Below are 12,755 nucleotides of genomic sequence, written 5' to 3'. Positions count from 1 at the left end.
ATTTGTGATCATGCGAGTAAACAGTAAACTGTCCATTGTTTTATAAATGTAACTGGAATGCGATTCATTTATCTAATTAACACGCTTTCATTCAAACCAAAATATTATTTAATATGGCTGCATTAATATGACTAGACATTCGGATAGGTTACACCAGCAAAAGTGTGTTGAATTATGGGTTAGGTCAGGTAGAAATCCTTAAGGTAGCAATTGCAATTTAATTACCACTTTTGACAGTGTCTGGTTAAAACGTTTCGACTGAAAAATAAGTAAGTATAGGGCTATAAATACGGTCTAGTCTGTTGTTTTGTTATTACGATAATTAGGTGAATTATATAGGCCGACCTTATATGCTATCAGACTATAATATTTTGACATATAATTGCAAACTTTAATATTAATATTATTTATCAATCTATCTAATTTTATGGTAATTCTGCTTCTTAACCATTATTTATTTCATTGTCTCAAAGAATAATAATCTTGGTCAAATTATGAAGGCTCACTCCTGTTTTCTTTCACTAGCTCCGTCTATCGCCTACCTACACTAAGCATCCAAGAAAATAGCTATTCGCGATGTTATTAGTGTCTAGTTTTGACAAAAATACAGCGAGCAACTAAAATAATGAATTATCAGGCAGCAGTGTCAGATCTTTTCTGTCAAAAGCCAATGCCGATCCAAAAACATCCAGTCCTCATTAGAGTGGATTTCCCGTTCGCCAGCGTATTTGGTCTTGGAAATCCATCCATTTGCATAAGATTGTAAAATTCTATTGGATATTCTCTTCTTGTGACACCAAGGATGTTGGTACCCCATTGGTCTATTGCACGTGTGTCTCGCTCACGTGCTTCCGGTTAAGGAAAAAAGTATGTGAGGGGCACAGTGATTTTAGAAAGAGTTTGTTAAGCGCGAGCTGTCACACGGGGCAGCGAGTCGGGGACTGCGGAGCATCGCGCGATGCATTATCTGACATGAATAACGGGTGCGTTTTGACACTTGAAACGCCTTGATCGCGGAAAGCATTCCGATGCTATGACAGTCGCTCCTCTTAAGGTATTTCGTATACCTTTATTTTAACAGTATAGACTGTATTCTTGTTTGTTGCTATCCGGATACTGCTCTTTGCAACAAGTGGAATTTTGGAGTGCAGACCACGATCCAGCTTGTCATGGAGGAGCAAAAGGATCAAAATAGTCGTGATTCGACTGAATCTGATAGCGTCTCGCTCTCACCCAATATACCATCTCCTCCGATTTTACCTCACCAGGCTGCGCAGCAAGCCCACAGAACCACGAACTTTTTCATCGACAATATTCTACGGCCAGATTTCGGCTGCAAGAAAGATCTTGGGAGTAGGGACCGCGCGCAAACCTCGGGTAGGGAGAACGTTAACCCTATGGTAATAAGGCCGTCGCATAATAGCAGCCTTTGCCAGGATTCAAACTGCAGTAGTGACAGCACTTCTTCGTCCTCGTCGTCTTCACCATCCTCAAAGCAGACCTCGGCGAAGCTTGTCGAGGGAAATGGAACTACCACAGCAAGGTACGGGGAGAATACGACGTCGATAGTGGTGGTGAACGCTAACGGGGGAACTCCGCCGGCTAAAGAGTCGCAGCCTTTACTATGGCCTGCGTGGGTGTACTGCACCAGGTACTCGGACAGACCTTCATCTGGTAAGGCGCTAGTTTCTTAATTGCATTGCATAATTCACAAACAGCGATTGACGCTGCACGCGAAAAACTTTTTTTTTTTTGTTCTTTTTTTTTTTTTTTTTTGGAGGTCGCATAGTGAGCTATTTTTTATGATTGGCTACAGCGCGTTTTAATCAAACTCGTTTTACGCAGCGTCTGAAGCTGTCACTAATATTCAGCAGTCTTGGGTTGTTTTGAGGCATGAGCGAACAATAGTCACTTAGGCCGCAAACCATTTTGTTCACTTTCTGGAGAAAAAGAAAATATGCTAAGTGCGTTATTGTGTAGTTCAAAACATTATAGCCTATAGTTCTGATCGCCCTTTGAATTTCTAGCCTTTTTCTGGTGAAACTTTACAATAAGGATTCAATTGTTAACATTAGTTAATGTATTAACTAAAATGAACTAACCATGAGCAATAGGCCTACATTTGTTATGTGTTAACGTAAATAAAAACACTGCTGTTCAACGTTCATGTTAGTTCACAGTGCATTAACTAATGTTAACAAATACATGGATTTTAATAATGTATTATAAATGTTGAAATTAACATTAACAAAGATGAATAAATGCTGTAAAAGTGCAGTTCATTATTAGTTCATATTAACTAATTGTGTTAACTAATAAAACCTTACTGTAAAGTATTAACCTTTTTCAATACAAAATAAATATAGCCTACTATAAAACCATCTTACAATCATTGACAAAGGGAATGGTGGATACGTTAATGTCAAGTAGCCTATAGATAATGTGTAATAGATAACACGTAGGCTATATATTTATATAATAGTAATCCGTTTTAAATTAGTCTGTCTAACCACAGTTTCCCAGCAGCATAATGATATTCATAATCACAACAATAACGAGCATATCTTTTCTCAGTATAGCGCTTAATTTATCTTAGTCTGTGATCATGGTTATGCGTTAATCTGAAAGTAGTTTGTTTATAATCTCAGTACAAACAGCTTTATCTTAATAAAGGAAAGATAAGAAGAGGAAAGTGCCGAGATTTAATCAACCAAGTTTTGTGGCGTTCGTTAAATCCACCATGACTTTATGCTGCTGGCTATATTTGTAATTAATTTATGATTGCAGGATATTATTCGATATTCAATAGATATTTGCATAAATAGCCTATTTGAATTGCTATTTTGTTATAGGGCTAAAACTCGAATTGATTGATTGTCTGTTATTATTAATCTCCTCACGCTGTAAATGTGTTCAGTTCTTACCTTTAGGCGGTTTTTATACCTGTCTTAAACCCAGTGTATTCCCATGGTTTCAGTATTTTTTTTAAAATATTGTTTGACTTCAACAAAAGCCAGTTCGTTTAGATGTTACCACACGAAGTAGCCTACATTTTTAGGTTGACTGCAAAATATTTGTACACTGCATACCTGCCATAAAGTCAGCTGGCTTGTTGGAAAAGATGCTTTGATTGACTTCACTGATTGACTTACTGATTGAGCGATCAGGCACTGGACTTTCACAGACGGCAAGCAGAATTTCGATCATCTGAGTGCAGTTTCCTGCAGGAAAAGCTTTTGGTCCTGATCTGTTGTTGATAATGCAGAAAATTGTTTTCTTGACGAGCGTGTAATGTCACATGCGTGGTGATATTTGCTTTGCATAATATGCTGTAAGCAGGTCTTTAGCTTTTCTTATTTTATTTTTTAAATTGCACACTGTGCATGAATGGGTTTGGATATGAGCTGCATTATTCATGGATACATTAAAGGTAAAAACTATTTCTAGAACAATAACAAGACAGTTGTTGCAACGGAGCAAAACGTGCAAATGCAAAATCAAAAATATAATGTCGGGAGAAAGTAAAATAAAGTAGAGTTATGTTTAGCAATCAACACAGCTCGTCTGCAAACGTTACCTTATAGAGCTAGCTAGCTAGTTTTTATGTACATTTCAAGTTTAGCTTGCATTTTGAAATGTTTTATTAAAATATAGTTTTTTTTTATAATACCTAATCGCTTGACTGTTTTATATTGAGAAAAACAAAAACGTATTAATCTATCGATTTTATTTTTCTCTGTAACAAGGTGATTTCGAACTTAACTACTGCTATTGTTGTCCAAAACAGGGAGAATATAGGGCTATAGCCTATGTGTTGACATGTTGTCTGATATGCTGGTAGTAATAATACACTATATTATACTCTGTGCATTTAATGCAACCTAAAAAAATATATATATAACTTTTGTAAGAATAAGCTGACTCACACAAAGACTCATTCGGCTTTCCCGCCATGTTAGCTGGGTGTAAGCTCAAGTGACAGTCGAGGACTGAGGCCTACATGCAAGCTTTCAATGCAGGTCTACGATTTGCTTATCATTAAATATCTTATAAATTTAACAGTGCATTTCATGGTTACAGCTATTATATTTTGTGATTTAGAAATAAAACAAACTAAACTATTTTTTCAGCGGCATTTTGTTTCACTGCCTGTTTGGCAATTACATGTCTACTTGTCAGCTGACGTAATATAGTCCACCCCAAGACTCATTATGTTTCATTGCAAACACTCATTGTTTATTCAGTAACGAAAGAGAAAGGGCTGCGTAATGAACTGCAGTATGAATCTTTGTCGACATTTCTAAAAGAACGCAGCCGAAATAGCTTGTCCAATACGTAAGTGTCAGGTAGGCCGCATCAATCGTTGCATTCTCTGTCAGGTGTGGGTAACCTATGTAGTGTTTATACTGCTTTATGATATTTATGTCTTCGTTTTATTGTTGTTTCTACACTAGGCCCAAGGACACGAAAATTGAAAAAGAAGAAAAGCGAGAAAGAAGACAAGCGACCGAGAACCGCTTTCACGGCTGAACAGCTGCAGAGACTTAAAGCCGAGTTTCAGGCCAATCGGTACATTACGGAGCAGCGGAGACAGTCGCTGGCCCAGGAACTCAACCTCAATGAGTCACAAATAAAAATCTGGTTCCAGAATAAGAGGGCCAAAATAAAAAAGGCCACTGGCTATAAGAACGGCCTCGCTCTTCAGCTTATGGCTCAAGGACTCTACAACCATTCCACAACCACAGTTCAAGATGAAAAAGAAGATAGCGAATAAAATGGCCCGGGTCCTCTTCTTGAAAAGGCCATGGACGCTGACCCCAACAAAAGTGATTTTTCATATTTTTATGAATCAAATGAAAAGGAGATGTCTTCGAATTCTGCGAAACGAAGATATGATATTTAAACAAATTTCTGTTTATCATACAGTATATGGACATGCATCTAAATACGAACACTATGAAAATTTATATATAGCCAAAACTGTAAGATGTATATATTTAATTCCAGGTAAGGGGATGTCTATATTACTCCTTACTTGCTGTATATTTCTAACGTTTCTTCTCCTTTCCCAATGTGGTTGCTCACCGTTTCAGTAGGCCTAAGTGTCAGGCTTGTTAGAGTTTTTGTGATAGCCCTGTCTCTTAAATCCCTTATCTCACAGTTCTTCAAATGCGTGACTGAACCAACGCTTCAAGCCAAAGATTTTAATATGTTCAGATTATGTTGTCTGAAATAAAAAAGGTAGAATGTGCCATTGCTTTTTTTTCCTAGTCTACAAACCCTTAACATAATTACACGATCTGTAGCTATTTAAACGCTACGATGACTTGTCGTTCTCCCAAACCCTTGAGAGATTTTTGTTTAATAAATGTATCACAAAACGATGCTTTTCTACGCTACTCTAATTTGTTTGAATGAGGCAGTGTGGTTGCACTGCAAGAGAAAGGTGTTTTACGGATAACGTATAGCAATTGTTATGATGGGAGAGATTATAATATTGGGAGATTTAAAAAAAAAAAAGTCAAGTCTGTTTTAAGAAATAACATAAGGTCTACATTTATAAATGTATTCTAAAACTCCTTAGGCTACTATTTATGATTATTCAATTTATATAGGACTAAATGTAGGCCTAACAATATGTGCCATTTTTATACATAATTAAGTATAAAACATGGAATACAAAATGTAAGGGCATTTTTAAGGGCAGCTAATATAAATGATAGATAGCCTATACAATTTGAGCCTTGCTGATATTGCGTAGTTCTCTTCCACAAAATATATTATGTACAATAGCCAATAGCATATATAAATATAAATGTGTATACACACACACACACACACACACACATTATATATATATATATATATATATATATATATATATATATATATATATATATATATATTAGGCTACTAAAAAACCTATAGGCTACTATTATTCCAAATGAAAGTATATCTTGGAACGCATTTTGTATTATTTTAATTTAGGCAAGATAATTGGACAGCATTCATTCTTTATGACGCCAACAATCCAACTATTGACTTGAACCAAAATTCTGCGCATGTCAATGGTAGACTATTGTACTTACGTCAAAATAATTGTGCTCTGCGAATCTGCCAGACTTAATTAAATGTTTATGGAACGGCATCTTCTACATGGATTTTTTTTTTTATTATTATTATTATTTTATTGTTTCACGTGAAGGCCTACGATTGCATGCATTTATCTCTGTATTTGCTGGTTTCGCTTATAGCAGACTATCATAATTTGCATCAACGTCACACATCTGACTTCTTGCGATGACAACAGCAGTGCAGAAAGCGCTTGGATAGCGGAGTGTCTTTGCGAGGCAGTGTGCAGGAGCCTGTGTCTAGGGATCAAAGAACAAATTCAGAAAACTCTCCCAACGAGGTTAAAAGGTCAAGCTGAGCAGTCAAAACAAAATCATGGATGTTTAAAAACACCACATTCTCTCTGAACAGTCCGCGTATTATCTCAAGACAAAGCGCACTGAACATTGCGTTTCAAAGTAGGGCAATAAAGAATCTTGTTATGAAATTTTAGTTTAATAAAGGTATGCTGGCGGCCAGTATTTGGGTGAATAATAAATTTGTTTTTATGTGAAACGTATCTTAGGCCTATAGTGATCATTAAATGTGCAGAAAATTTAAGCAATTTGTTTACAATAATATAATCATTTTAACTTAGGGGTCTAACGGTGCAAATAACATAAAATATATTCGCCAATAACCTCTCTTATAGTGTAGATATAATGCATTGACAAGTGAGTCATGATGACTAAAACAATACAAGAAGGGACAAAAAATCAGTCTTAATGTATAATACAATGAGTCTTGATGTAAAATGCGCTGTCAGGTATTGTTGGGACGAGACTTATGGGCACATTTAATTATGGTTTATTCCCACAGTTACTTCTGAAGGCTTACTCGATACTAAAATATATTATAAACAAGACTTAACAACAGCAACAAAACAACAACAATCAACTGTCTAAATTTACAGGCTATAGGCGCTCTTTGTGGCAAAAACAAAACATTTGTCTCTTTGCTCCAGCAGGCCTCGCCTTAGAATGTTTGGACTTGGAGGCATGTCTATAAACAGAGCGAGTTCACATCAGAAGTGTAGCTATCATCATTTATTAGTTAAAATAAATTGTTTTGGAATATTCAGTGTTGTTGGTGATTCGTAAGAAAATTATTTACAGCTATTTTGTCTCCATGTTAAGAGACTATCTAAGTTTACGGGACTGGTGTTGTGCTGGTTGCAATTTTTTTTTTTTTTTTTGACGATTGTTACAAAAGTATATGCCACAAATCGTTTAGTTGAATTCCCGATTTATAAAATTTCTTGACAATTGTGCTTGCACGACTATAAGTTTACCAATTTTTAACCTTCAGTTCTTGAAGCATTTATTGTGGGACATGATATGATATACTGAAGCTATTGTCATAAATGTTTTTATAGCAACGGTGACAATATCGGAATGGGCATTAGCTATAAGCCTAATGTTACAGGATTTCTCGTTTTATTGTTATTATAGTTCTGCATTTTTTACGTAATTGTCACAAATTACAGAAAAACAGGGAATTTATTTACTAATTTAAATCTACTTTCTTTCACTCTTCTAATATAGAATAATTCCTTTCTTTAACTTAAAAAAAGGTTGAATTAATAAATATTTTGGCTTTCCATGTGGAATACGAGGGTTTTGTCATCACAGGAGCCCGCAGGCGGCTTTTATTTGTAATTATTCTGCTTCTAATATAACTGCTGCGCATAATATTCAGTGAATTTAATTAACAAACTCACATATAGCAAAGAGAACCATTTAAAAAACACCTGTACATTAAATGTTAATAGCCATAAACCGATTGACATTACTTATTTAAACAGGCTTGAACGATTATTAATTTGCTTTCGTGGACAAGCCAATCCCTCGTGCTTTTCTGCTCATTTAATAAAATGTTATGAAGGGCCTTATTATTCATTTTAAGTTGTACAATAAAGAGCGAATGAAGCCTATGTCTTTTTAGGTACCTTGCTAATAAAATAATAACAGCGAGATATTGAATGTGAAATTTGCATTCTAATTAGGCTACCGACCATCCAAATAAAAATTCTTGCAAGGCCCAGCTATAGACGGGCAAATATTAAGTAGGCTACAGTATAGATTCCCCCATTAATTTGTGTTTAATGCGTTTACCTATAATCTGGTGTTTTTAACAAATCCTATTTGCACAATTGTTTGGGGGAAAGCCTTCGGAATGCGCAGCTAGCTCACATCAAAATATCACACATTAAAATAATATTGTTCAAATATCCTTCAGTCGTTCAAACAATACGATTATACCTATAGGTTTCTGTGTCAACCTTTTGAGCCTAAAAATCAAGGGTAAAGTGCATGAACGTATCAACCTTAATATAATGAAGGTTGGGGAACTGGGCTATAGGCTACTATAGCCTATGTATTATTTTTATCCACAGATAGCCGTATATGCTGTGGGCCAAATAAAGGTTCAATCCACAATCTACTGCAAGGACCATAATTACTGACATTACTAAATATATAGAACTCATTCAAAAACGGCACAAAACCGCCTTGCTTCGTTCAGCAGGTGCTTCGCTAAAACAAAAGGCAACTGAGATCGGAGCGTGCTCACTACATTCTGCCCTACAGCTACCATTCAACATGTATTTAATATATATGCAAATGAAAGCAATAAAAGACGAAACTATGGAGATTATTTAACAGGGTAGCTGCAAACGAAACACTAGAAACTTAGCAACTTCAGACAAAGCAAAGGTAAGAGAACGCCAGTCTATTTTCAATGAAAAATAGGAGGGAGGAGAGGAGGACATGATGTTTTGCAAAATGGCAAGTGGTGGACTTAAGAGAAAGCACGAGAAAAGGCGAAGGCCATGGCACTGGGGTTGAGGACAGGAAAAGCTTGCACAAATTTCACAGCCTCGCTTGGTTGTCTCGGTTTGTGCCCTCGTTTACCAGAGGCGAACGCGCACCATTGATCAAAGAACAGCGGAAGAGGCCAGTGACCCTGAATAGGACTAAAGGATGCAAATATATGAGCTAAGTGATTGGTAATCCTATTAGAAAACACTGTGGGTGGGGGCCAGCGGTTCAGGGGCTATTCGCGTCTCAACACTACCATCCCTTGATGCTTATACACGGCAGTGCTCTTGTACTACACACACAGCTAACATGTGTTTCTGTTGTGCGCACGCGCGCACGCATGCAGAGGCATCATCGCCAGTGCGGCCCCACTGCTTAACTCAAATATAATCCCCCAAGGAATTACTGAGCAGAAAGTGTGATAAAAGCATCAAATCAGTGAGACTTGCATTGGAAAGAAGATGCCTTTCTGTCGCAAACTTCAAAAAAAAAAAAAAAGCAACATTAGACGCAAAGTTAATTCACACATGCTCTGGCAAATCTACTTGATTTTTTTTTTTTTATGCATTATAACAAAACTATTTAACCTTTAGTGCAAAATGTGCTCTGAGGTCAAACGTCTGTTAATTCTCTCATGTTTTCAGAATAGCCTATGCCTTCGAAAAAATGCACTGTCCTATTCTAAACATGCCCCCTCCCTCCTTTAAGTTCCACATCACTTCAGTTTTTGCTGTTGAAATGTGTGACAAATGCATACAGAGGCAATACTGGTGGGGTGATTCAACAAAAGATGGCATTGAATGTTAACCTCCCAATGCGCCAGTGTAGGCATTAGGACTACTGGGAGAGCAGCCACAAATGTGGGAGCAGATAAATGAACATTACATGGTGGATACAACCAAGTACCTTCATTCCCCTCCACCCACCCCTAACTGGTCAGCAGCACAGGGCCAGACACAAACACACTGCTGCAAAGGCTTTGTAAAAGAAGAATATGATGAGATACGCATATCAATACAAATTTATAATAATAATAATCTGCATAACATTGTATCTGTTGCTGGCTGACTTTCTAAACACTTTCCGTTATTATTTAAGTTATTAGCCTACTGTTTTTTATTTGTTTTTTTATTTTTTTATTTCACACATTATTTACATACAAGTAAGAGAAAATAATACCACATTTGCACTGCAAACACAGAGACAATAGGCCTATTTGTGAAATTATTTAAATATATTCACTTATTATTGAGGCAATTAAACCCCTCAGAGTCAGAGAAATTTAGTTTGTCCATGCATTAGCCTGCAAATGCATAAACCTCATATAGCCTAAGCATTATTTTTAAAAAATGTATTTATTTTTAATTTTTCAAATGTAGGCTATCTTTTTTCAAGTAGCAATTTGTCTTACCACAGTTAGTTTGGTCAACCGATTTAGATGCACGATGTTGATAAAACATATAGGCTTTTCAGCTTTATATAGGCTATGGCAATATTTAAGATGTGTTAAATAAACTACTAGTTTTTCAGTGTCCACGACAACCTATTCAACCCCATCCCATTTGCCTGACAGGTCCTGCAGTAGTGCCGTAAAAACACTTTTCTCAAACAAAATTTCCGTTTCGTCGCAACCATAATGTGGGTTAATGACAAATATGAATGTCAGAGAAGATAAAAAAGCTTTTTTAAAAATCTAGTTTCAAAACATTTTTTTTAGGGGTAGCCTAATCCATTTTCATAAAATGTCAAAATGTGATTTAAAAAAAAAAAAAAAAAAAAAAAAAAAAAAAAAAAACCGTAATGACCTTGACACAATCTTGAGTGTCTTATGGGGTCCTGTCACATGACAGCAAAATACCGTCGGCCTGTTTTTAAATGGCTAGGCCTAATATTTAAAATCACTATTGATTTTAATTAAGACATTTTTCGTATGCATTGCATTTTTAATTTATTTTTTTAAATAACTTAATAGTTTCGGACAAAAATAAGTGTCACGTCATTGACCCATATATGAAAGGAAGAAGAGTTGACAAGAATTCTAATTACAAACAGAAGGGGTCCTATCGTGGGACAGCGGTGGGTGTTCACCCCGTTCACAATGGCATCTGCTGTGCAGATTTTTCAGAGCCCATCCTGTCAAGGCGCTTTTTTATATAATGAAGGTACACGCACAAAGAGAACAAAGCGCGGGACACCTGGTATCATAATATGCGATGGGTGGTCAAGACTGAGGCTCTTCACTCCGCGTGCCTCTCACATGTGGTATTACTTTCCCGGCTCCGGCTCCGGCAGACGCAGACAGACAGACAGGGCCTTCCACGATGCGCGCTAGCATTAGCGGCTATGTTTTCACCGTCGGCCTTGCACTTCAAAAGGCGAGTGATTCGCGAAGTCTCCTTCTCGGTCTCTCATCGCTGGCTGTGTGCAGTCCCGAGGTGGAGAGAGGTGAGCCGGAGAACACTTCGTCATATTCAATTAGCACACGGCTGTCACAGGCCGTGATGTCATTCCCCGCGAGAGAATATGAACGATTGTCCCACCTTTGAGAAGACATGATCTGAGAAAGCACTACTACCACAGAGCATCAGTAGGGTATATTAAAAATTGGATATTAAAACAATGAGCTTATGAATGGGCGATTCTTCAATTAGGGGAACTATTCTGTCCCCTGGAATGATTTTAACACAAAACACAAAGCACAGGTTATTAGCTTTAATTAGCCTTTGAAAAACGTTTAATTCATTTTCATTTTAATACTATTTGGGGCTTGTCCTAACCCAAAATTTAGCTTCCCCTCTATATAAAACAGTTTTGAAAAAGCAGTAAACTAGGGTTTTCCAAACTATTTTTTTTTCTCCAAAAAGAGCCACATGTCATCACTGAAAGTTGACGTGATAGGCCTACACATTTTAACATGGATGAAACATTTTAAACTCTGATTTGAAGTAGTCAAAAGTAAGTTTAAATGAAGAATCAGCCAAATGGCTATTGTCAAATGACTTGCATGGTTTAAGCAGCACATGCATTTTATGCTATTTTGTATAACACAAAAATGCATCAACCTATATCTGGTCCAACCTTTAAATTGATTTTTATTGGTGCCCAGCCCTAATGTATAGCAATTCAGGTTTGATCAGTCATAATAAATAACATTTTTGATTTGAATAAAGCCAGTTTATTTAGATTTTAAGGTGTCCTTGTTACAGTGTAATTATACATTTAAGCACTGAGTAATATTAATTAACCACATGTACTATATTGTTAGGATTAGGATTGGTTTAGGGTTAGTTGCATGTGATTATTATAGTAATTACTACAGAAAATGTAACATGTCTAACAAGGACAATGTAAAATAAACTGTTACCGCACATTTTTACGTTGCTTGACAAAATTTATATCTCAATTTATATCTCATATTATCTGAGCAATAAGAGCAAAACTGCACAATCCCCCCCCCCCCCCATATGGTGTATAAAGATGCCTACAATTTCAAAAGCCATTTAATTTCAACCAAGTATAAATCTCTTATACAACTTAGCCACTTTAATATCCTAAATGTGTATTTAATTCCTATTCAAATATGACAAGTGTCATCTCTCCATCTTTTAAATGTTCAACAAAGAGGCATGTTTTAAAAGTTGCTTGAGACTTAAGTGTATTTGTGTCTGTGTCTTGTTTTTATCCATTGCTGCATTATTCTCAAATTTAAAGTGGTAAGCCTGTTAATGTATGTTGTGTAGGTGTCAGTGGTGAAACACGCCTGTCAACGCATCTGCATATGCCTGTATCATTACCCAAATAAGGTCCTGTTCAGGGACTACTTTT

General features: G+C 36.4%; 1 protein-coding gene across 1 annotated transcript; it reads left to right on the top strand.

Annotated features, from left to right (window-relative positions):
- The first annotated feature begins 891 nt into the window (after positions 1-891).
- Positions 892-5,378, top strand: en1b (engrailed homeobox 1b). The gene is made up of 2 exons (XM_084105757.1): positions 892-1,674; positions 4,455-5,378. Exons 1-2 carry the CDS (start codon positions 1,170-1,172, stop codon positions 4,772-4,774), a joined length of 825 nt encoding a protein of 274 aa, XP_083961883.1. The 5' UTR covers positions 892-1,169; the 3' UTR covers positions 4,775-5,378.
- The last annotated feature ends 7,377 nt before the right edge of the window (positions 5,379-12,755 follow it).

This window comes from Abramis brama (assembly GCF_963993115.1).
Source record: "Abramis brama genome assembly, chromosome: 2".
Taxonomy (NCBI): Eukaryota; Metazoa; Chordata; class Actinopteri; order Cypriniformes; family Leuciscidae; genus Abramis; species Abramis brama.
This window is presented reverse-complemented; position numbering and strand designations above follow the sequence as displayed.